The following is a 15,570-nucleotide window of genomic DNA, read 5'->3' as shown; positions in this document are numbered from 1 at the left end:
TCTACCCCCTCACCAGTATACTCTTGATCATCAGTAAAATAATGGAAGGTGCCATCAACAGTGCTATCAAGCAGCATCTGCTCAGTAATGCCCAGTTTGGGTTCCACCAGGGCCACTCAGCTCCTAACCTCATTATAGCCTTGGTTCAAACATGGACAGAAGATCTGAATTCCAGAGGTGAGGTGGCAGTAATAGCCCTTGACATCATGGCTGCGTTCTACTGAGTGTGGCATCAAGGACCCCTAGTAACACTGGAAGCAATGAGTGTTGGGAAAAATTCTCTGCTGGTTGCAGTCATTCCACACTTGAGAAGATGATTGTGGTTGTTGGAGGTCAGTCCTCTCAGCTCCAGGATATCTCTGCAGGAGTTCTTCAGAGCAGTGTCCTTGGACCAACCATCTTCAACTGCTTCATCAATGACCTTCCCTCCATTATAAGGTCAGAAGTGGAGAAGTTCGCTGACTATTGCACAATGTTCAGCACAATTCATGACTCCTCAGATATGAAAGCACCCCATGTTTTAATGCAATTAGCTTTGGACAATATCCAGGCTTGGGCTGACAAGTAACATTCGCGTCACACAAATGCAGACAATGACCATCTCTTATAAGAGACAATCAAACAACTGTCCCTTGACAATCAATAGTGTTACCATCACTGAATCCCCACTATCAATATTATTGGGGTTACCATTGGACTCACCTCATAAGCACAGTGTCTTTGAGCCCTCTGAAACATTCTCTTTCCCTTGCAATGATCTCTGTAACCAAAAGCACTACCCCATCTCGTTTTGTTTATTTCCTAGCTTTCCTGAAATCCTTGTAACCAGGAATATTTAAAACCTAGATCTGCCCTTCCTTAAGACAGATCTCCATTTTGCCACAACTTTATAATCCCAGAAGGCAGTCATAACGGGCAGACAATTTCAGTAGAAAAAAAAGAGTTCCATTTGGTCAACTTGGAAGTCATCTGTTATCATCAGTATGACATCTTTGAGGTCTGTGTCAGGTACCCATGGCATGAAAACTGCCAAGAAACTGATAACTATTGGATCCCTGCTTAATTTCAAAGGCCAGATGCCTTACAAGAATGGCTCCAGAGAGTCTACGGCTACCTTCTGCAACCATGGATGATAGCTCCATTACACTTCCAACTGAGACAAAAGCAGAGATGCAATACAGCCCATTCTTCTACAATGGCTATCATGGAGAGGATGAAAGGCCACCTAAAAATTACATTCCAATGTTTAAATAGGTGTAGGGGTCCTTGCAGTACCCTCCAGATAGTGTGCCATATAATCTTTACACAACAGAACAGGCAAAGAGGAATGCTGAATGTGAGGAATGCTGAAGATTGCGGAAAGTGGCAAAAGTTTTCTCGGGAGCAAGATGAGGACGTTAAACAGTATGAACGTCACCGAAAGTGTGATGTAGCGGTGCAGTGTCAGATGTAACAAACCAGACAGCATTTAATTGACATTTACTTCCAATGGATGTGAATTGGGTGAAGTTTTCATTGATTGAGTGTAAATATGTTGTTAGTGGGAAGGCAAGCAACCCCTGTTTAGACTCAGAAGCAAATGCAGGTTTTATTGCTTGTTGCTTTCTTCACTTTTCCCGTTGTTTTATAAAAGTTAAGATTAACAATTGTTTGAAGATTTTAGAATCTGTGATGTTCCCATATTCAACAATGACAAGATGTCACTACACTGGGTGTTAGGGAAAGATTAGCATTCCTTCAGAAAGGGTTCTAACATGGGGTGGCATTAAAGATAGTGTCAATAGTTTCACTCTGCAGTTACAATGTAGTAGCTGCAGTTATTATGTTAGTTAATTAGACAGTGATGATGTAAACTGGCAACATATTTATGAATGGAATCCTTTGTGTCCAATGAAATATCACCCATGCCACCTATACCTCCTCAGCTTTTCTTTCTTGTTATCCTCCCATTCTGGCTGTAAAGGACTAATCCTGGCTGGCGGCCCAGTGCTCAGGTGGGCTCTAAATATACCATGGGAGGTACAAACCTAAAAGGACCGTGGAGCAGTGACTACTTCCATCACTAGAGAGTGCATGATAGCATGACTGTTGTGCCATGGAGGTATAGTGCATACATAATAAATGAGCAGTGGAGAATTGCACAAGCTATCTCACTAGAGCTCATGGGAAGAAACTCTTCTTGAAACTCCTTGAAATTGGCATTTGGTAACATGCAGTCTAATATTTTTATCTCAACTTATAGTAAATTAGTCATTAGTGCACTATAAACATTAACATTTAACTAAATTTAGATCAAACAGCAATAAGAAGCTGCAAAGACAACTCTGTCATGTCTCAAACGAATGCCTCACTATAGTTAACATGTTTTGTACAGGATTGTGTCAATCATATGACTATGAATGGCTCATATCGATTCTTTCAATGTCTATCAAAAGTAAAACAACATAGCACCCAGTATTTCACAATATCAGCTTCCAATCTACCAGCTAACCTTAGGTCACAGACATCAAAGCATTGCTGCTGAACTGTGGCAGTGCTGGTACAATCACGATCATCTCAATGGCACAATCTTCAAAAATGATAATTTTCTTACACTTAAAGCTGCAGCCTGTACTTAACCTAGACTCACTTCAACAACATATTTCAATGCACACAGAACAATCTGTCAAAATAAGTGTCATTAATTTGGTGTTAAGATGTGATTATTAAAAACCTTTTGTTAGAAAAGCAATGCAGGCAAAATATGGTTTGCAATGCAAGGTATTCAAAATAGACAAAACATTTGCAATATGTACCCAAAACAGCCATGTTGCTCACTCCAAGATTGGGTGCAATTAGCAACCAAATACGCTGATGTAGCTTCTCAAAGATGTACTGCAGAAATTCACCAAGGCTCCTTAGATGGCACTTTCCTAACCCTCAATCACTTCCCTCCAGAAAGTTATGGGTAGCAAATACATGGGAGTGCCATCATCTGCAAGTTCCCCTCCATATATTGCTGTTCCTTCAGTGTCCTTGGGTTAGTATACTGGAACTCTTGTGCGAATGCATTGTGGGTTTATCTATAGCATGTGGATTACAGCAGTCAAGTAGGCAGCTCACCACTACCTTCTAAAGGGCAAATAAGGATGGGCAATAAATATAGGCCCAGCTAGCAACAAATCCCTTGAATGGATTTTTTACAAAATCATCTGGTTCGAATGCTAAGTTCATATAAACTTTGATCAGGAGTGCTGAGGAGGGGTTCGTTCATGAAATGGTTTGAAAACAGACCCACATTATAGTCTGCAGCCAGGATATTTTCTATTTTGTCTGGCTCTGCAATAAGTTAAGGAAAAAATAAAGAAATTCATCAGTTCTTCAACAATCTCCTGTGAACTCTTTCAACCAAAGGAGACCTAGAGCATCAGACAATGCACACATGTTATGCTCATTTCTGCCACATTTGGTAGTCAGGTGCTAGCTTAACATCATGAAAAGTCTTGATAGGTGTTTTAAGAAGAAAAATATTTGAAAGACTCAAACTGCCAATTATCACTTCGCTACCAATTTGTCACACCTCCAGAAGATTGAGGCCGAGAAACGGACTCTCCTTACCATCCACGTGTAAATCTTTCACATACAAAATGCAAAATAAACAGGGGCAATGAATAAGAGGGAAGAGTGGGGAAATCTGGAAAATATGCCAATGCATCGACTAATCTGTGAAAATAATTGTTAGTAACTTGATGTTCAGAACAGATTGTTAAAAACTCTGGCTTACAGTGGAATATAGATTTCTGATGGCGAACTTTTTTAACAACGTCAAATGGCAACATGTCTGGAACATGTGCTCAAAGTTGTGAGATTCAGTCCAAAGCAATAACGAACATCAAGCCAAATAACTGAACAGTGTGTATTTAAAAGGTAGCACAACACAGATCTTCTGCTTTATTGAAAGCAGAGCATGTAGAAAACATTTATTTTCTCTGAATGTCTCAAGTTGTATTTTAGGGCTAAATGTTTAATGATCATGGATGGAGCAATTTGATTAAATGTCAGTTAGCACACATTCAGTTTGTAATAAGCACATAAACCCTGCCTGCCATATTAGACGGTTATGAAGTGAAGGGGCTACATGATGTTGGCTATTTACTTTTGTTTTGTAAAATAAACAGTAAAACCAAATATGCCATTTAAAAAAAAACTCATTCAGGGATGTCAGAGTTGCTGCAAGGTCAACATTTGTTCTCACTCCCACTGGCCTTGAGAAGATGGGGTTGACCATATAGTGTTGGTGCATCCATGGTGACAGTGAAGAGATAGTGGCGCATTTAAGAGACAGGATGGTGAATGATTTGGAAGGGAATGTCTGGACAGTTGAGTTTTGATGTATGCACTGTTCTTGTTCTATGTGAGAAGGTCACTGAGAAGGAGGTCTTGCGGTACGGTGGCAATGTCCTTAACTCTGTGCCACAAGCTCCAGGTTTTCTCTTGGATGATGTCAAACATCTTGAATGTTACTAGAGCTGGACTCATTGCACTTCTGATTTTTGTTTTGTAATGGTGGACAGGCAGTACAGGAGGTGAGTTACTAATCACAGAATTCCCAAACTCTGATTTATTTATATGGCTAATCCAGGTGAGTTATTATTGATGGTATTCTCCAGGATATTAATGGTGGGGGATTCAACAATAGTAACATCATTGATGATCAAAGTTAAGCTGGCTCTTGTGTGGTGCAAATATTATTTGCCACATATGCCTGCAAACCTGAATGTTGCCCAGGTCTGGGAACCAAGGAACAAGTGACACTGTGGTACCAAAAATGTGATTGTACTGCAGCTGTTTGTCAGGCATGAAACATACACATAAGTTTCTAATATGGTAAGCAGGATAGAAACATAGAAATAGGAGGCGAGTAGGCCATCCAGCCCTTTGAGCCCTCTCTGTGGTTTTATTATGATCATCCAAATCAATATTCTGTTCCCACTTTCCCATTTCCTTTGATCCTTTTAGCCCTGCTATGTGTATTTTCAAGAAGGATTTGAAACTTTTTACAAGCTCGAAGTTTGCCACTTGATTTATTTGATCAAGGTGTTCCGCAAGCATCAATGGCACACACGAGAACTATTTAAAGTCGTGATTACAATATGCAAATTAATATTTTACGTTATAAAACTTTTTATGATATTACACCACCATGACCTACCACAGAAATAAACTCTTCAATCCACACCTTGTGTTAACACACAGGAAAGGCCCTTTATCTGTATTAAATAAAGGGAACATTCAGTATTTAGTTGCTGCTTTGTCATTTCAAGCAGGAGATGAAAGAACACAGCAAGCCAAGCAGCATCAAGAGGTGGAGAACCCGAAATGTTGACCTCTCCACCTCCTGATGCTGTCTGGCTTGCTGTATTCTTCCAGCCTCCTACTTGTCTACTTTGGACTCAAGCAACTGCAGTTTTTTTGTCTCTAACCATCTTTCTCATTTCAGGCTGTCAGTTGACCTCTGGGTGTTCCTGCTCTGTTGTATGACTGAAAGCTGATTTTGACTACTCAGAAGATCAAATGTATAAGATGCAAACATTAAATTTGTACAGTTGGTGACAATATTGCAGTCAAAGTAAAATAAGCTTTACTTTGCATCTAGCATAATGGATTTGATTTAGGAATTCTTGAAGCTGACGCTGTTTCCTTTCTTCATCTACATATACATACTTTTAATAAGGAGATCAGCTGTCACCGTATAACCGTTTCCAAAAGTTACAAGATGTTTTCTCTCTGCACTAGTGTCAATGTTAATCTTGATGAACTGTATATTCATTCCTAAATCGCTTAAAATTGGATTTATAAGAAAAGATTTCAGTCAATAGAATGGAATTTTGTAATCTATGTTAAGATTTTATGTTAGGAATTAACTCCACATCAATACTCACTTACAGGGAAATCAACTGATCTCTTCATCAACAGCTCTCTATCCATCCCTGGATAGCTAGGCGTCAGCTTGCGACCAGGATAAAGAAACTCCCTGGTATTCTGCTCATAGACAGCCAGTGTTTCACCCACTGCAAAGAAATATTTTGAAGACATCAGGACTTGAAGCTCAAATTCCCATTTCAGCACCATATCAAAGACAAAATTACAGTGGCACAGCGGTTAGCACTGCTGCCTCACAGCGCCAGAGACCCAGGTTCAGTTCCCGCCTCAGGCAACTATCTGTGTGGAGTTTGTATGTTCTCCCCGTGTCTGCATAGGTTTCCTCCGGGTGCTCCGGTTTCCTCCCACAGTCCAAAAATGTGCAGGTTAGGTGAATTGGCCATGCTAAATTGCCCGTAGTGTTAGGTGAAGGGGTAAATGTAGGGGGAATGGGTCTGGGTGGGTTGCTCTTCGAAGAGTCGGTGTGGACTTGTTGGGCCGAAGGGCCTGTTTCCACACTGTAAGTAAGTAATCTAATCTACAATGGGACTACTTATACATAGTACCTGACACAGTGAGAATTTATAGAGTCGCAGCGTCATACAGCACAGAAACAGATGTTTCGGTTCAACTTGTCCATGCCAATCAAATTTCCCAAACTAAACAAGTTCCATTTGCCTGAGTTTGGCCCATATCTCTGTAACCTTTTCCTATTCATGCAGCTGTTCCAATCTATTTTAAATGTTGTATTTGCACCTACCACATCCTCTGGCAGTTTATTCCACATTTGAACCACCTTCTGTGAAAATGTTGGCCCCGAGATCCCTTTTAAATCTTTCTTCTCTCATCTTAAAAATACGCCCCCCTAGCATTGAAATCCCCCCTACAGAAAAGACCTTTACTATTCAGCTCTTATATGCCCCTCATGATTTTATAAACCTCTATTAGGTCACCCCTCAATCTAGTGAAAAATGTCTCAGTATATCCAGCCTCTCCTTAGAACTTAAACCCTCTAGTCCTGGCAAACATTCTGGTAAATCATTTCTGAATCTTCTCCAATTTAATAATATTCTTCCTATAACAGTGGGACCAGAACTGTACACATTACTCCAAACGTGGCCTCATAAATGTCCTGTACAACCTCAACATGAAATCCCAACTCCTATACTCTATGACCTGTCAATGAAGGCAAGTGTACTAAACACCTTCTTAACCATCCTATCTGTAACACAACTTCCAGAGAACTATGAACCTGAACCTTTAACCATTCTTTCTAAATTCTCATCCAACTCATTTGTATAAATGACAAACAACAGTGGACTCAGAATCAATCCCTGAGGAACACCACTGGTCACAGGTCTCCAGTCCGAAAAACAATCCTCCACCATCAGCCTCAGTCTCCTACTGTCAAGCCAGTTCTGTATCCAACTGACAAGCTCTCCCTGAATCCCATGTGATCTAACTTTACTAATCAGTCTACTATACAGAACCTTATCAAATGCTTTACTAAAGCTCATGTAGACAATGTACAAAGCCCACAAACAAAACCATACAAAGCTGACTATCCCTAATCAGTCGTTACCTCTCCAAATGCATGTAAATCCTATCTCTCAGAATTCCCTCCAACAACTTACCCACCACTGATGTCAGACTCACCAGTCTACCGTACCCAGGCTTCTCCTTACAGCCTTTCTTAATTAGAAATTAGCTAACCTCCAGTCCTTCGGCACCTCACCCGTACCTACAGATGCTAGGGGCCTGGCAATTTCTTCCCTAACTTCCCACAACTTCCTGGGATACACTTGATCAGGTCCTGGAGATTTATCTATCTTTATGTTTTTTTTAAATCTCCAGCACATCCTCTTTTGTAATGTCGACTGTTTTCAAGACATAAGCAGTATTGATATGGTTAGGGTTCCAACTAGATTGGGAACTGGGACATTCAAAGGTAAACAGGTGTTTCGGGACACAACCAGCTGTTGTAGTTTAAGATAGCAAGATCCCACAGCAAATTAATGAATTACCAGATAATCTGCTTTATTGTGATGCTGTACAACCATAACAGAAATATTAGCCACCACACTGGAAGTAGTCCTGGCTGTTCAATTGTCCCCAAGCATTTTTAACATTCAACTTACGCTGATAAGTTATGTCTTGCTTTGCACTCTTTTAATAATTTCATGTGTCTAGATTGTGCATTCATCAATTGTGGGCTTTAAAGCAAAAACTCTAAACATTACTAACAGAGATAAGTGATATACTTAACTGTGATAAATTACTTAAGGATCCATTTTAACACAATTGAATTCTAGTACATGACTATAAAATGTTCTACCTGAACCTTGCATTTCTTAGGTGCTATTGTAAAAAGTTAGTCTAAATTAGGTGCTACAGTAGGTGTCAGGGTGAAGGGATGAGAAGTAAAACACATAAGTTCCTTAATCACTAAACTGCATGTTAAGTGGTAGAAATAGATGATCCAGAATCATGAGGCAAACAGACAAATAGATAAATATCAACATTCAGACAATCATTAGCATTACAGACATCAGTTTTCAGCCAATTCAGTCCACGTGATATCAAGAAACAGCTGAAGGCACCAGATAATGCAAAGGCTACTAGCCTGACAACATTCCAGTAACAGTACTGAAGACTGCAGCTGTAGAACTAGCTGCACTTCAACAATAAAGCAGTACAAATTTAATCTGGCCAATTATCAGTCCATCAGTCTACTCTCAACCATCAGCAAAATAATAAAAGAGATATCGTTGACAATGCTGTCAAGAAGCACTTACTCAACAATAATCCTGCTCACTGATGCTCGGTTTGGCTTCTGCCAGATCCACTACTCACTATCAGGCAGCAAGTTGATCTTTGCAATTTTAGCAGCTCCACCACACCTTACACAAAACTGGTTTCAGTGAAAGATTTAACTAACTGGATGGCAGATAAAAGAAATAAATGAGCCCGAGGAGAGAAATGCATTGGCCAGACTAAATAAAGGAAGACTGAAATGATCAGGGGATGGGAACTGTGGATTGTGAATATATATTCAACCTAATACAGAAGACTTATGATTTTATTCAGGACCAAAACGAATATTTAGTCCCATACTTGGCACAGAAATCACCCTCTTATTTTCAACTAATAACTGCTTCTTTAGAGTCATAATGGCATTATGAATTAGCCTCAATTTTTCGAATGAGTCAGGCCAAGGGATTAAGTGGGAAATACGACTTTGACAACAAGAAGATGCATTTCAAATGGCTCAGTATTATCACTGGATTAATAATCCAGAGACCCAGGCAATGTTCTATGCTTCCTGTAATTTTATACATGTCAATCATGTCCCCCTCAAGTCTCTTCTGATCCAAGGAAGATAACCACAGTCTATCCATGCTCGTCTCATAACTAAAACTGTCCAGCCCTGGCAAAATTTTGGTAAATCTCCTCTACATCCTCTCCAGTGCAATCATATCCCTCCTATAATGTAGATTCCAGAGCTACCACAATATTCTAGCTGTGGCCTAACCAACTTTTTATGGAATTGCACAGTTGACGACTAGGGTAGGAATAGGGCCAGTCAAAGACAAAAGTGGGAAGTTGCGTGTGGACCCTGTGGAGATCGGAGAGGTGCTAAATGAATATTTCTCATCTATTTTCACTCAGGAAAAGGAGAATATTGTAGAAAAGAAGAATGAGATATGGGATATTAGACTAGAAAGGATCGAGGTTGGTAAGGGAGAGGTGTTATCAATTCTAGAAGGAGTGAAAGTAGATAAGTCCCCTGGGCCAAATGGGATTTACCCGCGGTTCCTCTGGAAAGCAAGGGAGGAGGTCCATGCACATCTTGTAGTTTGGAAGGCTGAAGGAAATGAGAGCTGATGTGTGGATGTGCTGCATGCAAATAGTGCAAGTTGAAGTCCGCGAACCTTGGTAAGAAATGTGTGCATTCGCAGAGTTACAGCGAGTTTTGGGGCTGTGAGTGTGAAGTAGCAGAGCAAAGGTGCTGGCACTTATCTAGCAGAACACAGGTGATCATTCAACTTCTCTCTGTACTGCTACAAATTGTGTTTTATTTGGATCACTACATTGACCTGGGTTGTTTTCATGGTCCAGGTTGGCTGGTTGGCCGATCAGTAAGCTTACATCACTGCTCTATTCTGCCCCATCCAATCCACTAGAACCTCCAGGTTATTGTTAGCAAACCAGAGAGCCAACTTCCCTTCTGGGTCATGGAGATCTAGAGGCTAGGAATAGACACACTGCAGCACACAGTGAAAGGGACAGTTTCTTGTCTTAAGTAGTGTGCAGCTGGACTTTAAATATGGTCTAACAGAATGAATGCCAGAAGATCTCAGCAGTGGTAAGCATCTCCAACTCTCCTGCTGTGAAATTCCACAAAATGGGTAGTACAAAGCCCAGCTGCATAATTAATGAGATGAAAAGCAGAAGATTGCATGAGAAAAGTCACCTTGAGCCATAACATACCAAGCTCCAGGAGTCTCACTTGAAAAAACACTTTAACTGAAGGTGGGAAGGTTCAGCCATTTGTCGGCTCAGCTCTAGTTTTTGGAACTCCAATTGATGGTTCTTTCTTTGGATTTACCTTACCACCTAGGTTTTTAGCTGCATCAGCAATCGATTCAAATGTTTCAAGAATTAATGGGCGTTTGTACTCTTCTATATGCCCTAGGAATTGTTATGCATGAAAGCTCAAAAGATATAAACTGTTGAAAGAATTGCTGTCCCCTGATTCATACTGGAAGATGCCACATGTTGCTGTGCTTGAATAACCTGAAGATATTTACACATAGCTTAGCCACCTAACCATAGTGTAGGAGATGAAATTCCTTGAAACAGCCTTGAAAATTGTACACTATACATCAGCATCAAGTGGGAAAGGAGATGGAGAAGGCAGGTGGCTTTTTAAACAATTTCAATTTTTGAGACTCTCTTCATGCTTGAGGTTAAGTGTCAAACCTTTCCTCATGTTTTCTCACCAACACATTTTCCCATTTAAAGTCATTCTCAAGAGTTGCGACATGGGAAACCCCAGTACAAGCTCTTAGGGTGGGGGGATCCCCCATTTAAAGGCACAGTGCTTAATCAAAGTGCAGCACCACTCCCGGGTAGCTGTTGGCCGCTAATTGGCTAGAAATGCTCATGTCTGGCCCTGGGTTCCATGATTCTGCGGAAGGCCAGACACTTGAATGACGGATGGTAAATTAATTCAGTGGGACTTCACAAAAGGAGGTGACACGGGACTCTATCCAGCTCTCCAGCAAATGGGCAAGATCTCTGTTGCCTGTGTTGACTACCAACCATAATGATGAGGGTTGTGCCATTCGTTTTGCAAGAATTCATACCTAAGAGTAAGCACAGAGTTAATTAGATCACCTTCCCCCACCACCCCGATTTGTGTCATGTCAATTTTATTCCTTGAATTTTCTTCCCTAACTACTTTCAGGGATCTGGTTGCACAGATAGCTATTGTCATTTAATATCCCCTTTAATCTCTGGTTTGATAGTGTATGGTTCACAATATTTTTTAAAATGGAGTTTCAATCTATATTTAGCAATATATGCCAAGCAGTCATTTACACAACCAAAACTGAGAATACACTGATTTTCTTTTAATCTTGTGATTCTGTTGCCAATTATAACATTCTTACTGCAATTTGAGATCTTAGCACAGACTGGGCAATTATCTGCTGTCTTCCTGATGTCTACTACTCACCTACTCAAATGATAAGCTCATTGAGGCATTAAGGTACAGTAGTTTAATTTTCCTTTTTCTATTTCAGGATTCTTCATGTGTTTTCTATCTTTTTTTCACTCCTAAATATGAAGAAACTCCATGCATATTCACAAAATAACACATTGTTAACACGACACCTGGGATGTGCCTGTGTTTCCACTCACCACATTCCTTTCATTATTTTGTGCTGAATTTATGAAGGAGAAATGTACTTTCAGATATCAAATTAAACAGTATATTACAATGTATGTTAAATAATAGTGGCACTTTACCAGGTGGTAGCAATCTTAAGAAAACATATTTCGACTGAGGAAATAGTAACAGACAGGTGAACTCAATGATATTTTCACAAATTTTGATGGTACCTGGTGGAGTCAGCTGTATCAATTCAAATTTTGTTGTATCCACTGTGAAGAAAGGAATTGCAAGATAATATTAATACTGATATTATAATACAGTAGTTGTTGGAGATGCAAATGTGTAAATACAAAAACTAAATTACTGATATACTGGTCTTACTTTCCAGAATGTCTGCGACATCCCCAGGATTCATGGCTTCTGGAAAGTTCTGCATTTACATAACACAGGAAATAAAAATCAAAAACAAAGAACCATCTATTGGAAATAATTGCTCAATGCTAGAAAACATAAAATTCAAAGATTACTTTTAATCAAACTTCTAACGATGATGATTTAGAGAAAAACAATGACTATGTGCGAATGGATTAAGCTTTGAACTGAAAGGAACTTGTTAAAATGATCAATATCAACAACTTACTAGTTTGGGGGAGCAAAATGCTATATTTGGGAAAAGAAAATTGAGATTAACTTAACTCATACTATACATATGTTTATTAAATATTCTAGATTAGAGTAATTTTGCCTAACACTTTATCAACCCTTTATTTTACTGCTGATCTTGATTATTAGTGATGTTTGTTTGTTGCAAAGAAAATGTTTCTCTGTTACTTACAACATTGATCTTTCTCATTTCCAAACATTCTTATTGATTCCCATTCATTAAATTTGTAAAGCGTTGCACTGTTGTGAAATGTTGTTAAAATGAAAAGCAAACAGAAATGCAAGTCAAAGTCACCAAAGAATACACAGCAGCTTTAATGTAGCAAAGTGTCTCAAGCAATTACCTGGAAAAGAATGGGTAGAGTGGGGAGGATGAACAACAAATTTGAATAAAGTCAAAACTTGTAAGCAAAAAGCATAGCTAAATTGTAGGATTTGAGAAATGTGCCAAAGCAATTCAGTTTGAGTTTGGGAAGGGAATTCCAGAACATGTTGACAAATGTAGAGAGGATACATAGTGGACTTGAGTCAGAAGAGAAATGAGAGCAAGATTGAACATGCAGCAAGAAAGATTGTCGAGTATTGAACCTTGTGCTCATGTTGACAAAAGACTCCAAAGTTATAGAAGGTGGGCCACATTGTCCAAGACATCATTGTAACTTCTGATAAGGTGGCTGAGGTGGGGTAATGGAACAGTGCTGTGTGGCAGTGTGAGCGCTTATACAGAGACTTTGTCTTCCAAATATTTAATGGTCCATGCTCTTGTATGCATCAATGAAGGTGTCAATGACAAAGTTTAGAGCTCAGTGCCTGACTGTGCACAGATGTAAGCATCATCTGCATACTTTTCAATGACAGAGGATGAGGCAACCATGGAATTCGCCTGTCAGAAGCAACTAATCAGTTATCATTTGCTCTGTAGATTTACTCCAGTGGGAGCTTGCCAAATCTGAGATGGAGCATTGTAGCAAGGGGGATCAAGAGAGTACCAATGCAGTGACACAGCCTTGCTTAACCATTGTACAAATGTAAAATGGGTCTGTGGTGGATCTGTTATTTGGAATCATGGGCTACATATCATTGTGAAGCAAACAGAGGATGGAGAAATATATTTAAAGGTAGCTGAAATGGAGTAGGAGTTCACAGTTGACAGTTTTGAAAGCCTTTAGGTCAAAGGTGGCCACGTCCAAGAATTGGTTCAGGTCACTGCATTTCTCCTTTTGTTGCCATGCAATTAAGACTATGTTCTTTGTGTTCCTTCAGGAACTCTGGAAGGAGCTCTTTCACCACAGGGAAAAGATGATGGATGAAGATTCTTGAGATAATTTACCTTGCTACTGGCAGCAAAATACCTCCTTTGAAGTTAACAAATTTGACCCTATCATATTTCTTGAGGAAGGTCACGCTTACAGCATCTAAGATTTCCTTGCATGCTCTCCTCCTTCCAGATAAGGGAAATGAGGTTGTGTATTCATGTAAAAATGCTTTTCCAGTATAGGTGTAAATTATTGCAGCTGCTGGAGTCTGTACCGAAAACAACAAATATCAAAGATCACAGCAGGTCAGACAGCATCCACGGAGAGAAAGCAAGCTAACATTTTGAGTCTAGATAACAAAACATTAGCTTGCTCTCTCTCCATGGATGCTGTCTCCCCCACTGTGATGTCCAGCATTTGTTGTTTTCAGCTTTTCCAATATAGTTTAGTATTTCAGTAAGGATTCCACGTGTTCCTCAGGCTTTCTTGCTGCTTAGCTGTCGAGTAGCCTTTTCTAACTTGTGCAGGGTTGGGGTTGTGCTGAGACGGCAGCAGGATGTAGTCGAAGATCTGTGCATTGAAGACAGTTAAGAATATCTTCAAAATGCACCTTCCTGTGGATGCCAACTGTTTCCCTGTCCTTGATGAGCATTTCTCGCTCTTAGCCAGAAATGGAGTGAAGCCTTGGATGCATGGACCATATGTAGTCTTAGGCGAAAGTGAGGACTGCAGGTGCTGGAGATTAGAGTCAAGAATGTGGTACTCGAAAAGCACAGCAGGTCAGGCAGCATCTGAGGAGCAGAAGAATCAAGGCTTCGGGCAAAAGCCCTTTGTTTCATAGCTTTCATCAAGTCGAAAGGAAATTGAGTGAAGTGAACTACTTGATAGGGAGTCAGGACAGAAAGAAATCTCAGAGTGTGTCATGTGAAAATGCTCAAAAGGTATTTTGGCAGGAAAGGAAAGCAAGAGGAGAATGTGTTATTGATTACAACAAAGAGGGAAGAACAAAGTTCAGAGGATTCTGAATTGGACATTCCTCAAACTAAATTGGACAATGAGGAAGATGTCAAAAATTGGGAAAATTATTGAGTTACCTGCCAGGGGAAAATCAAAATGACCTGAAAGACTTATTACTATCACATGGGGAGCTTAGTGGAAATAAGCTGGGAAGTACTAACCTAATTATGCATGATGCAGGTATAGGAGATGCTATTGATTAAGCAACATCCTTATAGTCATAACCCTGTAAACTTGACACAAGTTCAAAAGGAGGTTGAACGCATGCTCCAAAATGACACAATCAAAGTGAGTTACAGTGACTGGAGGTTACCCATAGTAATGGTGCCAAAACCAAATGGTACTCAAGGTTTATGTGTGGACTACCGCAAAGTCAATGCAGTTACAGAGATTGATGCATATTCTGCGTTTGGAAGACTGTGTTGAGTAGGTAGGACAAGCAACTTATATTTCTAAATTGGACTGGCTCAGAGGGTACTGGCAGGTACCTTTGTCTCAAAGGACAAAGGTAATTTCGGCATTCGTAATGCCAAATGGACTGTATAAGATTAAAGTCATGCCATATTTCAGAGACTAACTAATAAGGTCACTGCCAGACTACCAAACTGTGTCATATATATCAATGACCTGATGATTTTTAGTCACACATGGAAGGAATATTTACAACATTGTCCAATCAACTTCGGACGGCAGGCTTACTGATAAACCTGGCTAAAAGTGAATTTGCCAAAGCCCAAATCACCTTCCTAGGCCATATCATTGGACATGGACAAATGGCCCCATGAGATGCAAAAACAAAGGTAACTGGGGAGCTTCCCATACCATCAACAAAAG

At 39.9% G+C, this 15,570-nt stretch overlaps 1 protein-coding gene across 2 annotated transcripts in view; it reads right to left on the bottom strand.

Annotated features, from left to right (window-relative positions):
* The window catches only part of spata6 (spermatogenesis associated 6), a 94,274-nt gene that overhangs the window by 71,342 nt on the left and 7,362 nt on the right, over positions 1 to 15,570 (bottom strand). For both annotated transcript variants that reach the window (XM_043699238.2, XM_087990612.1), the window contains exons 3-5: positions 12,182 to 12,230; positions 12,028 to 12,069; positions 5,926 to 6,050 (exon numbers count right to left, since the gene is read on the bottom strand). In XM_043699238.2, the coding sequence (XP_043555173.2) occupies positions 5,926 to 6,050; positions 12,028 to 12,069; positions 12,182 to 12,230 (216 nt within the window). The remainder of the gene's footprint in view (positions 1 to 5,925; positions 6,051 to 12,027; positions 12,070 to 12,181; positions 12,231 to 15,570) is intronic.

The sequence above is a fragment of the Chiloscyllium plagiosum genome, unplaced genomic scaffold (genome assembly GCF_037043375.1).
Source record: "Chiloscyllium plagiosum isolate Xiang-an unplaced genomic scaffold, Cpla_swu_hap1 HiC_scaffold_9, whole genome shotgun sequence".
Lineage (NCBI taxonomy): Eukaryota > Metazoa > Chordata > Chondrichthyes > Orectolobiformes > Hemiscylliidae > Chiloscyllium > Chiloscyllium plagiosum.
Note: the sequence above shows the minus strand (reverse complement) of the source record. Positions and strands in the feature narration are given on the sequence as shown.